This window comes from Herpailurus yagouaroundi, unplaced genomic scaffold (assembly GCF_014898765.1).
Source record: "Herpailurus yagouaroundi ecotype Mexico unplaced genomic scaffold, PumYag 199, whole genome shotgun sequence".
Lineage (NCBI taxonomy): Eukaryota > Metazoa > Chordata > Mammalia > Carnivora > Felidae > Herpailurus > Herpailurus yagouaroundi.
This window is the reverse complement of record NW_024412430.1, coordinates 1,921,077-1,941,869: the sequence shown is the minus strand read 5'-3', so window position 1 is coordinate 1,941,869 and position 20,793 is coordinate 1,921,077. Positions and strand designations below refer to the sequence as shown.

Genomic DNA, 20,793 nt, shown 5'->3' with positions numbered 1-20,793 from the left:
CACACACACACACACACACACACACACACACACACACACACACACATAAAAACATACATAGGTTTTTTTTTCTACCGGGTATTCAAATTTAATCGACAAAAGTACTTTTGGAGCAGAATGGGTTTACTGACTTACCAGTGATAGATGTGTGTTTTATGACTCTTTTTGCAAGGATAGGGGAGGGATATGGGGAAATTGAGTGAAACGTGTCTTAGGGAAGATGAAGAAATACACTCTGGGGTTACAGGGATGGTTTTGTCACCTATGGTTTACGGTAAATTTCGTTTTTGGCTTAGATGTGATTTTGTTGCTAGCTTTGTTTGAATTACAAGCTATATACAACTGCAATAATTTTCCCTTCCTATCTAAGAAGTAATCTGTCATTTACAAAAGTCTACCTTGACTCACACCACAAATCATGGATGCAAAAATGAAACTGCTTGCAAGTCAGGATAATCTCTCCGTACCCCCTTCTTCTGTGGCTCTGTAGTTAATTGCATTTTTTGTGTAGTATGTCTTCCTTTTTCCTCACCAGTTATTTCCTTGTAACATAACATTAAAAAAAAAAAAAAAAAAGACAAAATTCATTTTTCATCTAACCTCTGAGTTTACAGCTAAAGGAAAGAAAATTCCTCAGTGTGTCCGGAACCTAGGGGATGTGTCTGGCACAGGGCTATATTAAGTTCTTTTTTTCTGTTGTTTCCTCTTGGCCTTCTGGCCTTCTTGTATTGGCAGCTCCTCTGTGCTGATCTCTGTGACAGTTCAGGCTTGGGTCTGTTTTAACGGGACCCGTTAGCCAGGAAACCTTGTGACGTGAGCAGTCCACCAGGAACCCAGCTCAACCAGCTTTAAATCAGAGCAACCAGCAAGTGGTCGGTCACAGTCGGGACATCACGATTTGTCAGCGTCTGTCTGGCTCAGACCAGTTTCCTAGAAATCATCTACTCTGCCCTAAATTCGGCTTCAGTTTACGTCCTCCTGAACGTTGGTTTTATGAACTCGGTGAACTCTTTTTGTTTGTTGGTTTGCTCCTTTTAATTATGAAAGTGAAGGCCCAAGCTGAAGAACCTTTTCCATTTTTTTCTTCCTTCTGATTTGCCTTTTTAAATGTTTAACGTCATGGTTAAAACTGTGCTCTAATTGCCACTATATTCTATTCCATCTCTTGTTAGAATGAAAAATCTACCACTCCTGTTTCAAAATCCAATACCCCTACTCCACGAACCGATGCACCCACACCAGGCAGTAACTCCACTCCCGGGTTGAGGCCTGTGCCTGGAAAACCACCAGGAGTCGACCCCCTGGGTTAGTAAGAAGAAAGGTTTTCTGTATATTTATGCTTCTTGTTTTTAAAGAAGTTAAAGCAATTTAAAGAGTGCAGTACCTTCAGAGCAGTAATGACCAGCATTGTAAGGTTGTTAGAATTATTTATTCTGAACCTTGATGCCTTTTGGCTTTTGAGAATATTACAATAAGCTCATTTGAATCCTGGCTCCTTTAACGTGTGTATTAACATTTTACTAACTTACTGTTATCTGTGTTCTTGGTTTTTCTCTTCCCTCCTTCCGTTTCGGTCTGTAGCCTCAAGCCTAAGGACCCCGATGGCAGTCCCTTGTCCATACCCAACCCCGTTTGGGATCGTGCCCCACGCTGGGATGAATGGGGAGCTGACCAGCCCAGGCGCCGCCTACGCTGGGCTGCACAACATTTCTCCGCAGATGAGCGCGGCGGCCGCTGCTGCTGCCGCCGCCGCCGCCTACGGGAGATCCCCAGTGGTACGCGTGTGGCCCTTACAGAATCAGGCTCTTCCTCAGCCCGTAGGATTGCCAGACAGATTTGTGAACGTGGTCTATATAAGTGGAGGTATTTGTAAGGGGACCTGTCATACTTGTAAATTTAACTACATGCAGTTCTGTCGTGAGATCCATTTTCTTTCCTAAGGTGAGGAACTGTCTTTGTTATTTTATGTTTTCTTTTAATTTTAAACCCCCAAGAGCAGAGCAAATAATAATGAATGCAGTGAACCCTTTGTTTCCATCATAAGCTTCAAAGCTTACACAAATAATTTTTTTTCATGTATGGTTCACCCCCCTGCCCCCCCGATACATTACCACTAAAATCATAAACATCCTCTCTTCTCCCCAGTAGATGTTGCTACATATATATTTTTAAAATCCTATTTTAAAGGCTGTGTTCTCCCAGGATTTAGGGAGGTAGCAGGTAGGCTGAGATGAGTTAATGTAACTGTGCTTGTTTTTGTTGTCTTGCCTGGGAAAATCGCAGGTTGGGTTTGACCCACACCATCACATGCGCGTGCCAGCAATACCTCCAAACCTGACCGGCATTCCGGGAGGAAAACCGTGAGTACCCCTGTGCCTCGTGCCCACTGGGCCCCGGGCCCCTGCCTGCCCTTCAGACTGAGCACTGCTAGGCAGTGTGGGGGAGTTCTTGAGGCTCACGCTTTTGCGAAGAATTTTCCATTTTCTCTTTACCCAAGGAAAGCAGTAATGAGGTGGGGTTTTGTATTTTCAATTTAAAATCTGGAGCTTCTAATATGGAAATGCAAATTACCGAAGCATCTCCAGCAGTCAGGTCTTCTCCACGTCTGTTACTGAATTCTTTTGTTGCCTTGAAAAAAAGCGTCTTATGTGCAAACCTGGATGCTCACAATTTGAGCGTGTTGGGAAAAGATGTGCCAAACTTCAAAGGCTGTGAAAAGAAAGAAGTGTGGTCTTATGCTCAGTTGTGTTTGTGGAAAAGGTGGCTTGCTCATTTGGCTTCTTGTCCCGTGAGCGAGGTATTCGTAGCATCCGTATTCACAGGCCCCTTGAGTTACGAAGGCAAAACGCACACATTGGTTTTTCCGGCCTCTTGTATGTTCCACTCTCTCGCCTTATCTCATTCCACGTCCTTCATTTCAGTCCAGCGTAGCTTTTTCTTACTACCTGTGCACGGTTCTCTCTGCTCTCTGGCTTCGTCTTCCCGGTACAGAGACTTTACTGTGAAATAACACTGGCTCCTTCCTTAAAATCGCAGCCCGCTTCCTCCGTCCTCTCTTTGGGAAGCATCCCCGCGGACCCTCCCCGCCTTATCAGTCACATGTGTGTATTTACTCTCACGGCTCTTTCCGCTGGCCGCCTCTCTGACGCTCCACGCCGTGCACACGCTGCTTCCCCAGGCTGCTGCTTTCTCACAGCCCTCTCCTGTCCACACGTGACCCTCCGTAGCAGCTAAGTCCCTTCTCCCAGAGGCTTTCCTCGTGGCTTGCCTGCCTCGGGGCATTTGCTCTTACTGGAAGGCCTGCAGTGCTTTTTCTGTGGCTTATGGTCTCAACTTCAAGTGTCTGCTGAAATGTCACTTATTAGAGCGTTCTGCCCTGACAGCCCTATCTAAAATAGCATCCATCGTTCCCTTACTCTCCCCATCACTGTTCTTTTCAACTGCTTGCCTTTTTTATGTTTGTCTGTAGGCATCATCTGCCTCTCCCTGCTTGAATGGAAGTTCCGTGAGAGCAGAGCAGAATGCTTTACTCTTCAGTTACGGAAGTAGCTCCAGTGCCTGAAATGGTACCTGGTTCCTAGTTGGTGCTCACAGTATATAGTTTTTAAATGAGTGAATGAATGGGGGTGCGGGGGAGAGAGAGAGCACAAGTGGGCCAGCCGGTCTCTTTCCTCTCCGATCTCCCATTGCTTCTTTATTCACTCCTGTACACTCAGGCACTTAGTTTTCACCTTGTTGTTTCCCATGCAAAATTTACTTCTGTCCAGATCTGTGCTAAACTTCCCTGTTGCATCAGACACAATGCTGGCTCCATAGCCAAGTTGCTCCGTAAATATTTGACTGATTAATAAGGGAGGCAAAGCAAATTAGACTTTGAGTTCCCTGAGAATCGAAGGTATAAATACCCATTACCGTAAAATTCTGTGTGCCTGCCTGTGTTCTGCAAATAGTTGTTGACTGACTTACAAGTCTTGTTGACTAAGAACTCTGATGTATTTGAAGGTGAAAATTTGGTGTATTTCAAGCAGTGACTAAATAACAAGGTCATAGGATTAATCAAATAACTCCAGTACCTATGAGTTCCATATGAACCCATGGAGATGGGAGAGGTTTTTGTAGGGAAAAGGTGCAATCCCAGGTTCAAGTACTGCACAGTCACCACTTAGTTAACTAGCTGTTGCACCGGAGCTGGAGTATCACCATGGGAACAGAAGAGCTGGTTCTTCTTGGCTCAGCTGCTGTCCAGGGGCCATGGCGGGGAGACAGAGGTGTGTCAGGAGTATAGAAAGAAGATGACCGTCTTGGTTTAGGTTTGGGCCGTTGGAACCACTGGCGAGTTAGAGCTAATCTGATTGAGGAGGCACTTCGGAGCCTTAAGCTGGGCTCCTTTCCTTCCCCTCATTTTGATTCTTAGCGTTGTACAATTGTTGGGATCCTTTGGGGCAGATTGATGGGTTTGAGGATGGTTGTGAAGTTTTGTTCCTAGGGGTGATAGAGCCACATCTAATGCAATTGGCAAATGACATTAGGAGTCCCAGAGAGAGCAAGGTGTGGTCAGCAGAGCGAGTTGTAGAGTGTGACAGATGAAAATTTAAATTCTTACTCTGCCAGTGGGCAACCTTGGGATAGTTGGTTAACTTTGTGAGCTCATCTGTAAACCAGGGGTGGCACCTCCCTGACAGGCAGGGCGTAAGGATGGAATAAGATAAGATGTTGTATGTTTAGCACCGTGTTTGGTATAGAGCCGCTGTTCAGTCCTTTGCAGCATCATTTCCTGGTTAGCTTTGCCCCAGGGTATTATCAGTTTCTCAGCGGCTTCTGCAATAGAACATATTGTAGCGGGCAGAAGTGGCCCAAGATGATTAGATTAAGTAAATTAGACTCCACATCCCTGTCAGTTGGTGCCTCTTTATACAAGAGGGCGTCAAGACATGTAAATTCACGTTCATTTATGCATATAGAGATAATATATTTTTATTACAGATTTTTTACCGAAGAAATGATTGTAACAATTAGGTGGCTCTTCAGATCTTAAGGTACAGAATTGTGAAACTTTGTTTTGTGCTTATTTTTCAACAGAAGCAGCTCATATTTTTGTGCTAGAGCACAAAACATAATAAATCACCTAAAGGCTTTTCCCCTACCACACACACAAAGTAAATGGCCTTTCTCCAGACAGACTTAAAACAGTCGTGTATCTCTATCCTAATTATTTTTACAGAATGAGTTGCTAGATGTTATCAAAAGTTATAATTAAATGCATGTTCCAAACTAATGAATAAAATAGCTTTTCTCGAATAATTCACATTGGGTCCTCTTGTCTATTCTGGTGAATTCACAGGGGTTCCACTCAATATGTAATTAGAACGACAACATAGTTTAATTTCAACATAAGCCCAAAACGGACTTTTTCCCTCACCTGCTACTTGAAGGAGACATCTGTAAATATATACAACTACTCAGTCAAAACCGTAGTACTAATTATATCATGAGGTATGGCATGTAATGTAGCCGTGACAGAAGACCTCAGGTTTATGGGTTTTAGGCTGCTCACAACTCAGAAATCTTTCCCTGTTGTTGTATTTGTTTGTTTTTATAAAAGGCTTTTTCAAGATAGGAACAATGCTTCACACACAGTAAGCCACCAACAAGTATTTGTTGGTCGGCTAACGTACTAGTGGGTTCATATGCTACTTAGAACCTGATTTTCTGTCATACTTCATAAAGTTCAGTGGCCAGACCTTTTGTTGTGAATTCAAGGCCTAGTCCTGTCTTGTGAGACCTTGGAAACTTGAAGTGTTGCAAAGTATGAGAAAGATAAGCGCGCCGTTACAGAACTGGGCCTTTTAGAGAGGGTCAGGGAGGTGGGGGTGGGAAGGCCAGGGACCTTCTTTAAATATGCTGCTTTTTCCTAGAAAGATAGTGATTCGGATTAAATAGCATCTTCAGCGCACAAGTTTTAAAAAGAGCCATTTGCAGATGCCTTGATTGTTCGAAGTATATAGTTCTGTCAGAAAGTCCAAGCTGCTTCTGTTCTCCTTACAGTCTTCCTTAGCCATTCTTAGTTCTTAGTGCTTTTGCCTGCTGCGCACACATGTGCATATGCGTGTGTGTGTGTTTTGGAAGAGTGCGGGTCACCGTATTCTCTGGTGCCCTGTACCCTCTCCCTCCGGCCCTACGTTGCTACTAAATGGCCGGACATCTCGGACATCTTGAGTGTGTTATTCGCACTTCAAGTTCATCGTATTACGATGCTTCCCCACACTGGGTCTTCCTCCCGAATTGCCCATCAGGACTACTGGCATTCTGGTTCTTGTTTCCTAAGCTCAGAAACTCAGTTATTGGCTCCTTCCTCACATCTCATTCATTATGTCCTAGAGAATTTTATATCCGCTGTTACTTTTAGTGTGGCTTCCTTAGCCTAGCCTAGTTCAGGTCCCCCACTGCCTTGCATCTAGATTATTGGAATAATTGTCTCTTACTTCTCCTACCCATGTGTTCCTTGCTATCAAATTTATTCTGTCAGTTGCCCCAGTGATGTCCTACCTGTTCTCGCTCCAAAAACCCTGTGGTGAGGGGCGCCTGGGTGACTCCATCGGGTAAGTGTCCAACTCTTGATTTTGGCTCAGGTCATGATCTCACGGTGGTTGAGAGCAAGCCCTGTGTTGGGCCCAGTGCAGAGCATGGAGCCTGCTTGGGATTTTCTCTTTCCCTCTCTCTCAAAATAAAAAATAAATTAAAAAAAAAAAAAAAAAAAAAGAATTTAGTGAATTCTGTTTGTCGAGTTGTCAGGCTGGCATTCTAGGCCCTCCCCTTTATAGCGTTAGGTGTCGATACACTGAGTTTCTATACATATAGATACGTATCAATATATATACATGTATGTACACATTTGATCAGACTGTACTCGGTCCAGCTCCCTCAACCACTCCTCTGTGTAATCATTATTAAATAAATGAATCCTTGGGTTAAAACCAGTCCAGGAATTTCCATCATTGTACCTTATCCTTTTAGAGCCCTTGCTCTCTGCTCTTTCCACCCCCTGGAATTGTTTTTCTGTCTTCCTCCCTCTTTGGTGGGATGCTTCCATTCCACATAACCCATCTCTACTACCGTGTCACTGTTGAAATGTCAGCTTTGTCTTTTCTTTTTGAACCACCACAAAACCTCGTATTTCTTATCTTCTGCCTGGTATTGTGGTCACTTCTATGCTTTTCTCATCATACTTCCTAGATTAGAAGCCCCTAGTGGGCAAGGCCAGTGCCTTCCCTGATTTTGTATTCTTAGCATGATGTCTATATCCAAGCATGTGGCTAAAAGGTCCTTACTGATGAAATTAATGAGACAGAGAAAGAATAGTTTTTCAAGCCTGGGTTTCTCTGAGTTTTAGAAAGGTTGGCTTTCAGTACACTTTGCTAGCTACACATCAAAGAGTTTGCTGAAATCTGATAAGTGTGTACTAGAGTTTTATTGTTTCCAGTCTTGAGTATCTTATGTGTGCTAACAGCAAACAGAGGACCACATTATATCCTTAACACAAGTAGGTTCTTGAAATTCTTATTAAAGGATCTCCGGGAACATAGTAGGTGCTCACAGAGTGGTCACGGTTGAGTTGAAGAATGTCCTATCAAAAACCTCAAAAGAAGTTGTGTGCCTAGTTTCTTAACTATTTTAATTCTCAAAGCTCTTTAAAAACCATTTAGTGATACCAGAGAGGAGAGAAAGGATGGCTTTTCAAGTAAATTATCATTAAGAATGTATAACACCATCTAAACTTGGAATAACCTTCCCCTGCCTTCTTTTAAGATTTAGTCTTCATGACCTCTTTAATTGCTAAATCAATTAGCCTTTTCCTCCTTCGTCATCCCTCAGAATCTCAGCCTTTCTCTCCAAGTATTGCTGCCTTTCCCTCCTTGCCTGATTGACACCCAGCTCTCTCCCAAGGGGAGCCTCTCTCAGGGGATGCCCCTTCATTTGTTTCATATCCCAAAATCCTCATGGCCAGTGGTGGGGTAATAAAGGCTGTCATCACCCCACACCCCTTGCAGTGTGTTCTAGAACCGAATTCCTTTACCTTTTTGGGAAAACTCTAACCCTTTCAGGCTTGTGCCATTGGATTGTACCCTTCCCCCCTTCCACCTTGTTGGGGGATTTTCCCAGTTTATTAAAGACCGGACCCTTGGCTTAGGGTCTTCCTCCACTCGGAACCTGCCATCATCCCAGGCGACTCTGGTGTTCACAAGGGCAACCCCCAGTAACCTCGTCTCGTGGCTTGGACCATGTCCCCTCTAGCTTCTCCCTTTGAGTTCAGTTACCTACTTATAGGGTCACAAGGAAGATGTCGTCCCTGCCCCTCCCTGTGTCATCTCCGGAGTCCGAGTGTCCCATCCAGCACACCCTTCTCTACCTCCACCTGGCCAGAGTGATCTTTTGCGTTGCAAATCTGTTCCCAGCTGTCTCCCTGTCTCCCAAACCCTAGCCACTGGCTTGTCGCTTAGATCACTGCACAGAACTCCTGTCTGGTTTCCCTTTTTCTGTTGTGCCCCCTACAATCCGCTCCTCACCCAGCAGCCAGAACGGCACTTGAAAACATTAACTGAATCCTGTCACCCCTGCTCCTGAGTCTCCTGTGACTTCCCCCTCTGCCCAGAATAACACCCACACTCCTCTTCACAGCCTGCCGGGCCCTTTTTAACGCTGCCCTCCCGTCTCCAGCCTGCCCCTCTCCACTGAGTGCATGCGAGCATTCCCACTTGGTTCTGTCTGCTTCAGGGACTGTGTCTTGTTCCTCTTCCTGGCACGTCCCCCCCTCAATGTGTGCAGGGCCTGTGTCCTTCCTTCATGTCTGTGCTCGTACGCTGCCCCAGACCTGTGCAGCTCGTGTGTGTGTGTGTGTGTGTGTGTGTGTGTGTGTGTGTGTGGGCATCTGATGGAGTCTGAGGTTACTGATTTATCTCCTTATATATGATGTCTGCTTTCCATTCTAGATGTGGGCCTGGAGGATAGGGACTTGGTCTACTTTATTCACCTCTGATTCCCCAGCACCTGATAGCACCTGGTTCATACTAGGCACTTAATTAATAGTTTCTGAGTAGATAATAAGCATTTGGTCTCACTCTGGCCTTCATGTTTGTCACACACCTCCTCACACCATCTTCTTTACACCATTTCCTCACTCTGTCAGACTGTCACGGTACCATGCACTTCCACTGTTCATAGCATTGACCATCTAACATTTTAATACTTCTTTATGTGAATATATCATTATTCACATAATGCCCCTCTGCCTACCTGCCGCCCACTCTCCACAGCCTGTAACCTCAGGAGAACCGGGGATATGGCTTTTTTCTTTCTGTTGTAACCCCAGTCCGGCCAGCATGGTGCTTGGTGTGCTGGGGTACGCAAGAAGTACGAGTTGAGGGGCCCCTGGGTGTCTCGGTTGGTTAAGCATCCAACTCTTGGTCTCAGCTTAGGTCATGATCTCGTGGTTCCTGAGTTTGAGCCCCATGTCAGGCTCCGTGCTGACGGTACAGAGCCTGCTTGGAATTTTGTCTCTCTCAAAATAAAGAAACTTAAAAAGTCCGTGTTGAATGGTTGAATCTCTTTGATTGACCATCCTCTCCTCCCCGACCTTGATCATCTCTCTCAGTTATCCACGTCTCTGACTGCTCTTGCTGGTCAAGATTCTGTAGCGGAAGCATTCCCTTAGATCCCGCATGTAGTCTGTTGACTGCGTAATCTGCCGCAAGATTATTGTTTCTGTTCCCTTAGTTTCAACTGTCAGTTTTAGTCGATAAGCACGCACAGGGGCGCCCGGGTGGCTCAGTTGGTTAAGCGTCTGACTTCATCTCAGATCATGGGCTCACAGTTTGTAGGTTCAAGCCCTCCTTAGAGCTCTGGGCTGACAGTTCAGAGCCTGGAGATTGTGTCTCCCTCCGTCTCTGCTCCTGCCCTGCTTGCGCTCTGTCTCTCTCTCTCAAAAATAAACACTAAAAAAAAAACTTAACGCGTTGTCCTTCTAACCTAACCTCTCTCCTGAATCACATTACTTGACTTCCTTCTGAGTTGTTAGGGTTCCTGACTGCCCTCACGTTAGAGAAAACCAAACCATTTTCCTCCCTACGTGCATACCTTTCAGTCATGATTCCCTGACACTTGACTGATGTATCGTGGGCTACCTAAGTCATCTGGGTTCCAAGCTTTAGAGCCCTCCTCAGTACTTCTCTCTCGGGTTGCACATCCTATGTATCTCCCAAGTCCTTTTGATTTGACAAGGCAATGTCTTCTGTCTCTTGTCTTTCTAGTTTCCTGCTTCCTTCCCCCTCAGCAATCTGACCTACTACTTTTCTTCTACAACCCAGTCCTGTGCCTTTCTCTGTTGTTTACAGAGAAAGAAAAAGCCCTCCACTACCTGGCACCACATCTTCCACGGCCACATGTTCGCATCATCCTTTCTGAGGACACTCCGGGCCCCTCAGTAATGGGCTGCATTTTGATGAATTTAGGTGACTAGCCTGTAGATTTTTGCATTGAGGAGCCATAAACTGGCTTGATTCTAAAACTTCCCTGATCGGTCCAAGCTCCAATCCTTTGTGTACCCACAGACGCTTTCCCCGGGTACGTCTTTCGTTACCTTCTTTCTATAAACAGAGCGCGTTCCAAAGCTTCACGCCAAAGTAGAATGACATAATTTCCAAAATGAGCTATCGCCTGTGGTAGAGGATGGGTCCAGCCCTCTCCCCCCAGCCCCTGCTTCACAGTAGCCTCACTGAGGCGCCCTTCCTAACCTCTGCACCCTAAAAACGGGTGTGTTGAGGGAGATGTTCTAACTTAAGTTGCATTTTGGAACCAAATGGTTTCCCATATAGAGCTTTTCCTGGAAATGGACTAGAAAAGGAGCTGCCGGTAGGTGCTCACAAGGTCGGCCTCTGTGGTGGTCACACAGGGTGCCTTTTCAGGTTCCAGCTCCCTTGGGAATTACTTGAATTAGTGATGGTCAAGTCTGTGGTTTGTGTGTAGGGCACGTCGGTCATTTCACAACGTAGGCCTAGATGCTCTTAACTCCTTAAAGCTTGATAACTTGGGCTTATTGATCCCCATTAGTAAACCACTTGATCGAATTGAGAGACAGGCAGAATCTTCTCACAGGCTTCTGAATGACCCATAGCAGAAAGCAGTGCAGGTTTGCTGAGCACCCTGAAGGAGTAGGTGTTATGCTAGATGTTGGCTGTCCTGTTTAATTCTCCAGGAAGTGTGGGTAGCATGCTCCCCCTTTTGAAGTTTAAAACTGAGGTTCAGAAAGGCTGAGTAACTACTTAGGTCACACAGCAGCTAGTGAAGGGTCGGCCTGAGAATTTGATCATAGAGCTAGCTCTGTAACTCTGAAAATGATGTTCTTTCTACTATAGTAGGTAAATTTGATTTCTTTGCAAATCACAAGTAGCACCGCAAATGTTTTATTTTTCATCTCGTTACGCCGATCAGTTAAGTAACATTTTTTGCATTCCCCTCTTCCTATTTTTTTCTCCTCCCCACTACCATAGAGCATACTCCTTCCACGTCACCGCGGACGGTCAGATGCAGCCCGTCCCTTTCCCCCCCGACGCCCTCATCGGACCCGGCATCCCCCGCCACGCGCGCCAGATCAACACCCTGAACCACGGGGAGGTGGTGTGCGCGGTGACCATCAGCAACCCCACGAGACACGTGTACACGGGCGGGAAAGGCTGCGTCAAGGTCTGGGACATCAGCCACCCCGGCAACAAGAGCCCCGTGTCTCAGCTCGACTGTCTGGTGAGCGAACTTGATGCAGAAATAGGATGGGACAGTGAGAGACTTGGGTGTACAATAAGCACACGGAGTTGATCTCAAGTGGGTAGTTGTCCTCACCGCTTGGTGGCCTTTCGCGTGGAGGTTCAGAGTGCTGCCGAGGAGGCATCTTTCAGTTCCGCAGGGCAGAGTCAGCAGGTCTTGGTGGCACGTGCCCCAGGGCAGCTTCCATTCACCCGGCCCAGTGCACGGGCACCGACCCGCCACCTGCTTTCCTGTCTGGTAAGGGAGGTGAGGAAAAGTCGAAGCCCGGGAGGGTTTCTGTGAGCATGCTTCTGGCTCTCTCAGTCTGTCACATTGTGAGACGAGACTAGAGTACCCCCTTAGCTGTCTCCTGGGCACCTGCCCCTGTGTTGTGTTTGAAACCTCACTTGGACGTTCTTCCTTAGACCGGCGGTAGCGCTCTCGCCGCAGCACAGTGTTAGGTCTGCGTCACATGCCTGACGCACACAGCATTCCCAGAGCCTAACGAGCTGGAAGGGGCCTTTTTTTTCCTGTCCCTTAACAGTCCTTGATGGGGTCTTGCCCCCGGTTGATGAGGCTTGATCAGCCCCGGCCGCCCGTCAGCCAGCTAACGCAGGCCGGAAGGGAGGAGACTCCACGTCTCTGACCCCTGACCCTCTGGCGGTGGCAGGAGGACCTTTCACTGGACAGGTCGAGTGTGCCAAGGGACCCAGGTCCCCAGATGTGACTGCTCCGGGATTGTGAGGGCCCCAGCGTTGTGTGCATGTGTCTTTGTGTGCAAATGACTGAGGCAGCTGGGTGATTTGGTGGTGGTGGGAGTTGGGTCTAGATCTTTGCATTTTCATGCTAATTAAGATTAAATATCTCAGCACTAAATTTGTAGATCAAGTTTAAGTACTTCCCTAATTTCATGTAATTTTCTAGCATTAATCCACTTTATCATTGTCATAAGTAAAAATGGCTCATTAAAACCAGGAGGGAACACAATACTTTTATGGATTTCTGCTCTCATGTTAATGCTGTTTTCCTTTCCTCATGAGTGATCTCTTGATGGTTTTTGTCTCTACAGAACAGGGATAACTACATCCGTTCCTGCCGACTGCTCCCTGACGGTCGCACCCTCATCGTGGGAGGGGAAGCCAGCACTCTGTCCATCTGGGACCTGGCGGCTCCGACCCCGCGCATCAAGGCGGAGCTGACGTCCTCGGCCCCTGCGTGCTACGCCCTGGCCATCAGCCCCGACTCCAAGGTCTGCTTCTCGTGCTGCAGTGACGGCAACATCGCGGTCTGGGACCTGCACAACCAGACGCTGGTGAGGTGAGTCGGCAAGATCCCTTACCAGGGCACAAGGGGAGCCAACTTTACCACTCTGGGCCAAAGGGCTGTGTGCGTCTAAAAAGATGAAATAACAATTATCGTACTGAAAAGTGTTAGGAACAGGCCTCTTTTAAGATGCTGGAAACAAATTAGTAATGTAGAATCTTATTTTCTACACTTCTGATCTTAAAAAATGAGGGCTTGTTTTCTTTCTTTGCTTTTTTTGGATGTTGTCCTGAGCATCACCAAGTTGGGTTTTTTAAAAATGAGGTCATTTTTACATAATTAATGTACATAATGTTCCCATGACCTCATGAGCTCGTTAGACATCTGTAATTTGCCATCTGTGCGCGCTAACCAGCCATTATTGTGGATAGACACTCACTGAGAAGATTCACAGCACATGGCACTGTCCTTTGTGCCACGTGTAGCCCACACATTTATTCGTTCAGCAGATAACCATCGAACACCTACCATGGGCCCAGGCTTTGTGCTACTTGCTCTGAAATGGTCTAGATTATCTGTAGTCCCATGTTTGAGGATGGATAGATGCACTGAGATGTCTGTTTTAAGAAGTGAAATTGTATAGGGTTGGCGTTGATAGGTAAAGCCCTGAAATGAGTCTCCAGATGTCAGCACCCACAAGAGCAGGAAGCAAGAGGTGTGATCCGCCGAAGGGTGTGAGAGGATTGTAATCAAGCCTAGCTGTGAGTTCAAGGGAGTGTGTCAGGAGAAGAGGCCTCCACTGTCCATCCGTCAGATATTTTGCAGGACTGAGCTCTAAGTATGATTCCAAAAACAAAGTAGTCGTCATTTGTTTCATCTTGGGTAAGGCTCTTACAAGAAATTGCTTCTAATCTCTCCTTCCCCCAGTGTCTTTTGTACATTCCACCAGCTCCTGGGGCAGCTGAACCACACTGCGTTTCTTTCCATGTGCCTTATCTGAGAGCATGGCCGTTTTTTCTTACGTAGCCTCATACAGTTGCATTGTTGTGCCCTGGCAAAATTCGCTCTGCTGCTCCCTTGCCCTCCTCATAGCTTTTGTAGAAGGGAAGATGTTCCTGACTTCTTAAATTCTTTCCTTCAGGGGTGCCTGGGTGACTCAGTTAAGCGTCCACCTTCAGCTCAGGTCACGATCTCACGGTTTGTGAGTCCGAGCCCCCCATTGGGCTCCATGCTGACAGCTCAGAGCCTGGAGCCTGCTTCGGGTTCTGTGTCTCCCTATCTATCTCTCTGCCCCTACCCCTGCTGATGCTCTGTCTCTTTCTCTCTCAAAAATAAATAAATGTTAAAAAAATTTTTTTTAATTCTTTCCTTCATATCACAATGATATAATAGGTCTTAAAGTATTTTTGGTTAGTGCATATACATGTAGCTCTGTGTTTTCTTTTGTTTACTTCTGTTGGAGATTTTTTTTCCCATTGGTTATATTAATCGTTTTTTGGTATGAAGAGTACTTCCTAAGTATTCAGAAATAAAAAGTGCAGGAAATACAACATCTTAACTAAACTTCAATCTATGTATATGCTTTATTATTACTTTGAATAATTAGAAAATACAGTAAATCCAAATGAAATCTATAAGACTGGCAATGATATTGATCGCTGAGGAATTCTAAATTTTTTTATTAAAGTATAATTAACATTCAGTGTTATATTAGTTTCAATATGCAAAATAATGATTCACCAGTTACTAAGTGCTTATCATGTAAGTGTACTCTTAGTCATCTTTGCTTATCTGTCCCCTCTCCCACCTCCCCTCTGGCAACCACCAGTTTGTTTTCTAGGAGTCTGGTTTTTGTTCATCCTTTTTTTTTTTTCTTTGTTCATTCATTTGTTTCTTAAATTCTACATATGCGTGAAATCATATGGTGTTTATCTTTCTTTGACCTATTTCACTTAGCATTATACTCTAGCTCCATCCATGCTGTTGCAAATGGTAAGGACTTTTTTATGGCTGAGTAATACTCCACTGTGTATCTATACCACGTCGTATCCATTTATCAGTGGACACTTGGGCTGCTTCCGTATCTTGGCTATTACAAATAATGCTGCAATCAACATAGGGGTGCATACATCTTTTTGAATTCGTGTTTCCTTGGGTAAATACCAGTAGTAGTAGGAGTACTGAATCATATGCTGTTTCTACTTCTAATTTTTTGAGGAAGCTCTGTACTGTTTTCCACGGTGGCTGCACTGACGAACTTCTGAGTTGAGTTCACCTAAAAACTAACTTTTCAGGGGTTTTCACTCCATTTTGACATTTTCAGGCAATTCCAGGGCCACACAGATGGGGCCAGCTGTATTGACATTTCTAATGATGGCACCAAGCTCTGGACGGGCGGCCTGGACAACACGGTCAGGTCCTGGGACCTGCGCGAAGGGCGGCAGCTACAGCAGCATGACTTCACCTCACAGGTCTGGTCTTGTGCCCGTGACCTTTTAGACGCCATGGTCTTGTGAAATATAGGACGTGCTTAAGGTTTAAGTCATTTACCAGGTGATGAAGTCATTTTTGACTCTAGGTTAGATAACTGAAAATTTCATTGTTTTCTGTCAAAATACCATAGTGTATATTTTATTAAAGGATTAATATATTGGATTTTACATAAATGGCTAATAAATTCTGTTGTGGAGTTGTATTGCATTACCTTAGGATTTGGCTGTGATTTCTTCCCATACAATTCAGATTATCTTGACGTCTTTCATAATTGGAGTAGTATCTATCCCCAGAAGAAACAGTACCTCCCGGTTAAAGGAGGTGCTCTTCCCTAGTCACCGTCACTGTCACCTGTTTTAATTCTAGATCTTTTCTCTCGGCTACTGCCCAACTGGAGAGTGGCTCGCAGTGGGGATGGAGAACAGTAACGTGGAAGTGCTACATGTCACTAAGCCAGACAAATACCAGCTACATCTCCATGAGAGCTGTGTGCTGTCGCTCAAGTTTGCCCATTGTGGTGAGTAGTCCCCTCCTGTCGGCCAGAATCCCTCCTTCTGCCCTCCTGCTGATGCGTTTTACTCCACCCCTTTAGTTTATTAACGTGTCCCTCTTCAAAATTACATTACTTTTTTATACATACTTGCTGTGTCTCTAACGCTGTGTACTAATCCACTTTACCCTTCTTGTAAGTATAAATAACTCACTAAATCTAGGAGGTGAGCTTTATTTTTCCCGTGAAAAGAAACTTTTGTTGCAAATGAGATGGGTTTTCTGTGAATGGTTGGGTGCTCTATATAAAGCACATCTCCGGTATCTGATGACGTCACACGAACAAAACCCCTCTTTCTGTAGGCAAATGGTTTGTAAGCACTGGAAAGGACAACCTTCTGAATGCCTGGAGAACACCTTATGGAGCCAGTATATTCCAGGTAACATTAACTTGTTTAGCTACCACTTCTGTGTGCTCGCTGCATGGCAGTGGTTCACCCAAGCTCGCTCTGTGCGCTCTGTCATGTTAATAAGGCCCCTCAGTGTTCTAGAGGCAGGTGTTGTGATTCACCTGTCGTACAGACCAGAATACTCTGCGTGAGGGAGGCTAGTGTCCTAGCCACAAGCCGTGGAGGGCGGGGATGGTCTCCAGTTCTCTGTGAGCCCAGAGCCGAGACACCGTGCCTGATTCGCTAACTCTTCACACCTCAGTCCCGTTTATACACGAGAGTAGAGGTTTTACGTCTTCTGTGATTTTCATGTAGGGGTTACATCTTTTAAATGCTTACATTTAAAAAGTTTGAGCGTATTGCTTGAATACTTTTATTAGTATTGTTATTTCTTTGGGCTTTTTTCCCCAAAGAAGAGTGTTCCGGAAAAGTTTAGTAAATCTTGATTAATTTCATAAATGTGTATTCTTATTGAATCAGTGGTCCTTGGTGTAGAGTGTGAAATTATTTATAGGAGGACAAAATGGTAGGCATGGTACCCCGTGTGCTCACGCACAGTCTCGCTGCTCTCTGGCTGTTACGTGTGAATCTCATAGACAAGTTAAAGAAGACCACCTTTTTTTAACCTGTACTTCGAATTTTTTTTTTTTTTTAGGAATAGAAACAGATTTGCAGTTTTCTCAAATGAGTAGTATTAAGTCCTCATAGAGTAGATCAATGCAGTTGAATCCAAAAATATATATATTGAGTGAAAATACTGTGCAAGATAATCAACAGGACAAAAACAGCTAGTTCTTGCTGCCATGAAGTTTATAATTTAATACAATGTTTTTTTTGTATTATGGGTTAAACCCTTTCTGGTGGTCCCAACCAGGACTTAAATATATGTACATGTATGTGTATATGTATGTGTGTGTGTGTGTGTGTATATGTGTGTGTATCTATAAAATCTTAGAGTGGATCTTTTTTTTTTTTTTTAATGTTTATTTTTGAGACAGAGAGACAGCATGAACGGGGGAGGGTCAGAGAGAGAGAGGGAGACACAGAATCTGAAACAGGCTCCAGGCTCTGAGCTGTCAGCACAGACCCGACGCGGGGCTTGAACTCACGAACCGCAAGATCATGACCTGAGCCGAAGTCGGACACTTAACTGACTGAGCCGCCCAGGCGCCTGGATCTTTTACAAGTGTGTGAATATCTTATGTGTATAATGGGTTGTGAAGTAAAATGGATTTATTACAGATTACAGTCCAAAAAGTTTGAGAAACACTGATAATGGGTTAGCATCTGCATGTCAGATTGTGTGTGTGTGTGTGTGTGTGTGTGTGTGTGTGTGTGTGTTCAGAGTTCTGGTTAAAATCCTGTGAAGTTTAGGGGCGCCTGGCTGGCTCAGTCGGTTCAGCGTCTGACTCTTGATTTCAGCTCAGGTCATGATCTCACAGTTCGTGAGATTGAGCCCCTTGTTGGGCTCCACACTGACAGCACAGAGCCTGCTTGGGATTCTCCCTCTCCATCCCTTCTTTATCTGCCCCTTCTCACCTCCCCCACATGCTCGCTCTCTCTCTCTCTCTCTCAAATAAACTTAAAAAAATAAAATAAAATCTTGTGGGGTTTTGTTTAGCACAGTTCAGTTCAAAGTTGACATTGAACTCCTTGAAGGTAGTGTAGTTGAAGACGGTATCCAGAACTCTTAAGTATGTACAGTTGGCATTCTTTTTTCACACAGGAGAAAATGAGACTTTCTATTACAAATATTTTTACATTCCCGATGTCAAAAGATGTGGTGTTTTCGATGCCATTTTCCACTTGAACTCTGAGGCAACCCTCTGAGGTGGCGGGCAGGCAAGATGTCTTTACCTGCTTGTCAGGGAAGGAGGCTCAGACGGGTCGAGTGACTTGTCCGGTGTTCCACAGCTCGACCTGAGTCCAAGCCGACTGACTGAGGTTGAGGGTTTTCCGCCCTTGACCGTGTGGAGCACAGGATCGGGAACCCGGCGTGGCTTCTTCGGCTCCGCCTCACGTACACCCGGCCTGCCTGTTGCCCCACGGCCCCAGTGCAGGAGCCCGTAGCCTAGCGCGGGGCAGTGTCCGAGAAGTGCCCCTGGCCCCGCCATTTAAGGAGGTGCCCGGCCCGTCTTTCCTGCCTTGGCACTCCCGTCGGGACAGCGGGACGTGTCACACTCTTCCGCCGTGTGTTTTCTAGTCCTGCCTCGTGGGTTTGTCCTTCAGTACCTGACCTTTGTGTCTTGTTTCCTTCCTAGTCCAAAGAATCCTCATCGGTGCTTAGCTGTGACATCTCTGTGGATGACAAATACATTGTCACTGGCTCTGGGGACAAGAAGGCCACGGTTTATGAAGTTATTTATTAAGGACAAATCTTCATGTGAACTGGACCCCTTCTCCCTGTAGCACTTTGTTCTGTCCTCCTCTTCCCCTGCATCTAAAACCAAGGATTCCACACGCTGGCTGCAGCTGTGGGGTTTGATCCCACCTCTTACCCCCACTTCCTCCTCGCTGTTGAATTGTGAATACCCATTAAGAACCTGTGATACCAAATCTTCAGCTCTCTACTCGGAAGAACATGGAAGAACCATACTTAACCGTGACGGAATCTTGAATTATGTATTATATCTGTAATATATTTATTTTGTTTAAAGAAGGCTTTCTAACTTTGACTGAATAAAGCTGTCTGCTCCTGCATTGATAATGAAGATGCGTTGTATTTGATACCCCTCCCCTCCTTTTTTTGGCAAAGGAGGGGAAAGGAAGGTTTAAAATAATTGATTAAAAATGTCACTAAATGTAGACTAAGGACTGTATAGAGACGTGAAATGTACAATTACATATGGAAGCAATATGTTGCTGTGTTGTTAGATTTTTGTTTTTGTTTTTGTTTTCTACTTTAAATGTTTGGAAATTTGAACGATTAGAACCTGACAGGCCACGTCGTATTCATTTGAGTCTATTTGGACAACTTTAACAAATATATCTATAGCTTTAGATTCTATTTGATAAAAGTAATTGGACTTCTCCTTTTTCTTTTTTGACTCGTTGACAAGTGTCTTTGTAATAAGTTTTTAATTCCTTTTTTTATTGTATTATAGACAGATGAACAAATTAAATCTGGCTTAAAGAGAGAACTTAATCCCTTCCGGATATTTTTGCCACGTTTCTTTGCAAAGGGAGATGTATACCTTTGGGCAATTTTGTCATTAACGAGAAATTATGGGCTATTTTTTGGCATGTTCTTCGGGAACTGCACAGACTCAGGGGAGGATTCCTCCTGCTGTGCAAGGCAAGTCTTTTACAAAACGAGGACAGCAGAGGAGATTTGCAAGGACCTCCCTCTGAAAACCAGAAAGAATGGACTCTCACCTGGGAGGAGGACTTGCTTTCTTTACCTCCGGTTCTTTCCCTGTCTTAGTTGGATGTCCCCGAAATGGACGCGGGCTGTGCCATTGTGCCAGAAACATTGTGTTATCTTTTATGTTGTTGTTGTTGCTGTTCAACTATGATATGTGACTCCTTTTTTTTTTATTATTATTATTTTTTGTTTGAATGCTTTAAAAATCTTTTAAGTCTGTGGATCTGCTGATGTACAGTGCCTTTGCTGCTATGGATCAAAATCAAGAGAACTGTGTAGATAAACTTTATTGTACAAGTAGAAAATTACTTAATTTCATACTAGAAATGGATGGATGCTGCAAGTTGAAATGGACTGTCCATTGACGTTCCTAATGTGGTAGCAGAAAAAAAAAATGGTGTCTTAAGTGCTTAGTGTTTGATGTCATTAACAGTTTCGTAAAACTCTACAGTGTAGAAAGATTTTGATACTAAACTGTGCATTGTACATAGTTCTAATGCATCGTATTGACCACCAGTACTTCTATAACGGTAGATTGTTTGTGCATTCAGACTTTTAAGCATTAAACATAAAATAACTTCTAGGACGCTTATTTCTAATTCTTTGTTTTGCTCACTTTGGTTTGTTTTTTGTCTGTGACTTTGCCACTCCTATATGCTAAAAATTACTAGTTTGATTCAAGGGAGACTGGGGTCGCGTGGGCTTTATTGTTACCGCCGTCTTAGTTCTGTTTTTATTTTCACTTGACAAGAACGGGAGGGGAGAGCAGATGGACGTTAGCGAGAACGTGTTGCTACCAAACAATTATTGAGTGTCTCCTTGGTTTGTACAAATACGGTCTCTCGAGACGTTGTCAGTGTTTCTCGAATGCTTTAGAGCTGCGCTGTTCGGTATGGTTCCACTAGCCGTTTGTGGCTAAATTTCACTCCATTGAAATCAATT

The 20,793-nt window shown here is 44.8% G+C and overlaps 1 protein-coding gene across 12 annotated transcripts in view; it reads left to right on the top strand.

Annotated features, from left to right (window-relative positions):
* Positions 1-20,437, top strand: part of TLE4 (TLE family member 4, transcriptional corepressor) — a 160,202-nt gene extending 139,765 nt beyond the window's left edge. For all 12 annotated transcript variants that reach the window (XM_040449282.1, XM_040449294.1, XM_040449287.1 and 9 more), the window contains 9 exons: positions 1,173-1,305; positions 1,582-1,775; positions 2,284-2,360; positions 11,544-11,793; positions 12,863-13,110; positions 15,380-15,527; positions 15,916-16,066; positions 16,402-16,478; positions 18,749-20,437. In XM_040449282.1, coding sequence (XP_040305216.1) covers positions 1,173-1,305; positions 1,582-1,775; positions 2,284-2,360; positions 11,544-11,793; positions 12,863-13,110; positions 15,380-15,527; positions 15,916-16,066; positions 16,402-16,478; positions 18,749-18,856 — 1,386 coding nt within the window. In that variant the 3' untranslated portion in view covers positions 18,857-20,437. The remainder of the gene's footprint in view (positions 1-1,172; positions 1,306-1,581; positions 1,776-2,283; positions 2,361-11,543; positions 11,794-12,862; positions 13,111-15,379; positions 15,528-15,915; positions 16,067-16,401; positions 16,479-18,748) is intronic.
* The last annotated feature ends 356 nt before the right edge of the window (positions 20,438-20,793 follow it).